This window comes from Limulus polyphemus, unplaced genomic scaffold (genome assembly GCF_000517525.1).
Source record: "Limulus polyphemus unplaced genomic scaffold, Limulus_polyphemus-2.1.2 Scaffold307, whole genome shotgun sequence".
In the NCBI taxonomy this organism is placed as follows: domain Eukaryota; kingdom Metazoa; phylum Arthropoda; class Merostomata; order Xiphosura; family Limulidae; genus Limulus; species Limulus polyphemus.
In genome coordinates, this window is record NW_013665917.1 from 419,345 (window position 1) to 422,580 (window position 3,236).

A 3,236-nucleotide genomic window follows, 5' to 3' on the forward strand; every position below is an offset into this window, starting at 1 on the left:
CTTGAATTCTTCATAGCCTCTGAATAGCGGGTGACCCAACGAGCCCAACTGTTACTACCGTGTGATAAGAAATTATGAAATTACCTAACTGTGGGGTTAGGATATACTATGAGGTGAGGGTGGTAGTCTTGCACCGTCATTTTTGACAGGCTATACGCCGGTTTGATAAAAACCATAGCTGCTAATAGTTTATTTCAAGATGCCTAGTAGCAACTGATCAGAAGATTAGCTCAAATTTACTACTGTACAGGTATATTCTCTCTGCCTGGTAGTGGTTCCACACAGCAAAATGAAAAGAGAGGTTAACAAATGTTATATATTTTCAGTTTCGAACATAAAAATTTTTAAGAAGATTATAAAAGTATAATAAAGTATTGAAAACCAGTATTTATGTTTTATAAAAGAGTCTTAAATGTTAATTCAAATAAAGAAGAATGAACATAGATATATATATAAGCTGATTTGAATATAACTTCACTACAAACAAATTAGACACTTATATGGTGATCGCGGATCAACGTGACAACAAGAACAGATGGCATCTAAATGTTTCGTTTAAATTGTATCTGTGAAAGTAAATTGGATATTGACAGTCTTCTACATAAGTAGGCTTTGTAGCTACTAAACCAACGAGATATTCAAAGTCGTCAAGCGTTGCTGTTGTGAAAGGTTTAAAGCAGGAATGCATAATATGCATTTCTAACTTAAAAAACAAAATGAAAAAATAGAAACGCATTCATCAACTCGGCGTTTTTATTCTTACTTCTGCATTTTTCGTTTACAAAAACTCTAAATGGCAGCTCCTTTGAGTTGTTTTAAGGTTTAGCTCAAATTCAGCACAGACCTAGATTTACACATTTCAACAAGATAACTTTTGTTATTTAAATATAAAAAGATAAAGTTCAAGTATAAACTATTGTTCACCAAAGAGCTTTATCATGACTTCGTCGTTTCTTGTCTAGCCTAATATACCTATCTATCTATAAGTCAATTAATGATCATGTAAACGTCTGCTTAATTAAAGATACTCTTGATATGTTCGTAAGTCTTATAATGAAAAGATGTGCTTATAGAAGAGACGCTGAGGACTTTACTTTTGAATCCAAATTATTCAGTCAGTACTTACACAGATGGTAATTAAGATGAGCCTTAACATCAATAATTAGAAATATATGTTATATAAATAGTGATATATATACAGTTTATCGATAGTAGCCTTATATTAACGAAAGGTTCTATTGACACGCGTCATAAATGAAACTTATATTACCCATTCAAAGAAACGCTTGCAGTATAAAATATTGACTAATCTGAAAATAACACACGTTTCCTCTGCTACATTTGTCCTCACAAATGAAAAATAAAGATTCGCTACAATTTTTCAGGGATAGAATTTAAACTATGCCCAAAAGTCGTAAAACGAAAACGAGTTAACAATATGGCCAAATGATGTATTTTAAATTTTTGTTGATTCACAACCGTTTTTGATAAAATAATGACAATCTTATTTAAGGACAGAAATTTTAATAACTAACCAACAGGTTTTCCGTAAACTCTCTTCAACGTTTTCGTTTTCTTTCACGTTTTCTGACAGCCACAACGTGTGGCGAGATGTTGGTGCACATTTGTCCTCTGCCACTGAGATGTTTCGAAAACAGAGAGCGTGGCGTAAGTATTCTGAATTTAAAACAAGGACATAATATTACTTAACGAAAGGGTGAAGCTAAAGCTATACAGAATTAGCTCAAATAATATTGCAAAAAGTAAAATCTAACCAAAATAATAAATCATTTGTGTACAAAAATCTTTAATTTTTTTGTACAGATATTTAATATTGCTTTGTTTCTTCTATTTATAAATCAGTTACATTTATTCAAGTTGAAATTTATCATAAACGTCTTAAGTTTTTCAGATATTTTGGTCAGAACTTGCAATTGCAATAAATTAATCTTCATTATTTGGATTGATAAAAATTTAGCCGTGCTCATTAAATATAGTGTAATTTTGTGGTGCTATTCTAAAGTTATTTACTTATTTACCTCAGATTTCCAGCTAATGTTTCGTAACATTTTGCACAGAATAACAAGATGTGAAAAAAACAAACCGTTAGTCATAGTAACTTAAAACTATATTTTTTTTACCGTTTACCACTGACCTTTTTGAACTTCACTTGAAACACACAGTTCTTTAATGAATTGACGGGCCCCCGCAACAACTTGATTAAAAACTCGCCGTTGAGTGTCGCTGAAACAGCGTTTTTTGTGGTCATCCACGCATCGAACGGATTTCTCCAGTTCTCTAAAATAAAGTTATTAAAAAGTAACACAAATAATTTCACATCTGGAAAACGTAATGAAATTTATGAAATTAGAAAGTAGATTTTCTTTCTAACCAGAACTCATTAAAAATAATCATTATATTTTGATATTTAAAAATAGTTAATATATTATTTAGAAAACAACATGCATATTATCATAACCGTTAAGCTTAACTTGAATCACTTTATCACTGATACATAACTTGAAATCATAGTTGTTATTAACGGGGGAAGTTCTAAGTACAGACGGATGATTAGATCTTGATTATTTTATTATTTTCATGTATTTAAAGACAAATGTTTACATTTAATTTCTTTACATGTGTATATTTAGCCACAACTCGTGTTCCTTGTTATTTTTTTAGTCTTTTTTTCTTTTACTTTCCTAAGTGACACGATACCTCAAAAACAAACACGTCAACAAAACTTTCACACGTATTTTCTTTGACACGACCTAAAGTCTAGTATTTGAAAGATCATTTGGGAAGTTAAATGTGAAACGATAACAATAAAACTTAAAATGCGTATTTACGTGGTCTATACATAAGATGTATTTAGAGATGTGACAAAAAGTCAAGAAAATATGTAATGGTTAAGAATGATAAGACGAAGTTTTCATGTTATAAGTAGTTTCTGTATAAAACTATTCCCGCCTTTATGTTTTCTAGTTTCGCTCTTGTTCTTCAAGAGGTAACTGATGGTTGGGCACTTATTTTTTTGTTTTTGTTTTTAAATACAGTGAACTCTGTATTAAATCAATGCATTAATTAACACCCATGCTTTGGATATCGTATAATATAGATTCGTGCTAATAGTGGTGCAGCTTCTAGGTTGGGGGTTGAGTACGTTATATTAAAACGACTTTAAATACGTAAATCAGCAAGTCACGAGACAATTACAGCCGTTGTGAAATCGTAGT

At 30.9% G+C, this 3,236-nt stretch overlaps 1 protein-coding gene across 2 annotated transcripts in view; it reads right to left on the bottom strand.

Moving 5' to 3' along the window:
* LOC111085280 overlaps window positions 1-3,236 on the bottom strand; it is a 45,988-nt gene that overhangs the window by 2,136 nt on the left and 40,616 nt on the right. The window contains exons 3-4 of one of the 2 annotated variants that reach the window (XM_022383090.1): window positions 2,156-2,298; window positions 1,536-1,638 (exon numbers count right to left, since the gene is read on the bottom strand). In XM_022383090.1, the coding sequence (XP_022238798.1) occupies window positions 1,536-1,638; window positions 2,156-2,298 (246 nt within the window). Of the gene's footprint in view, window positions 1-1,535; window positions 1,678-2,155; window positions 2,299-3,236 lie in introns of both variants that reach the window. The other variant, XM_022383089.1, reaches the window with a different exon arrangement.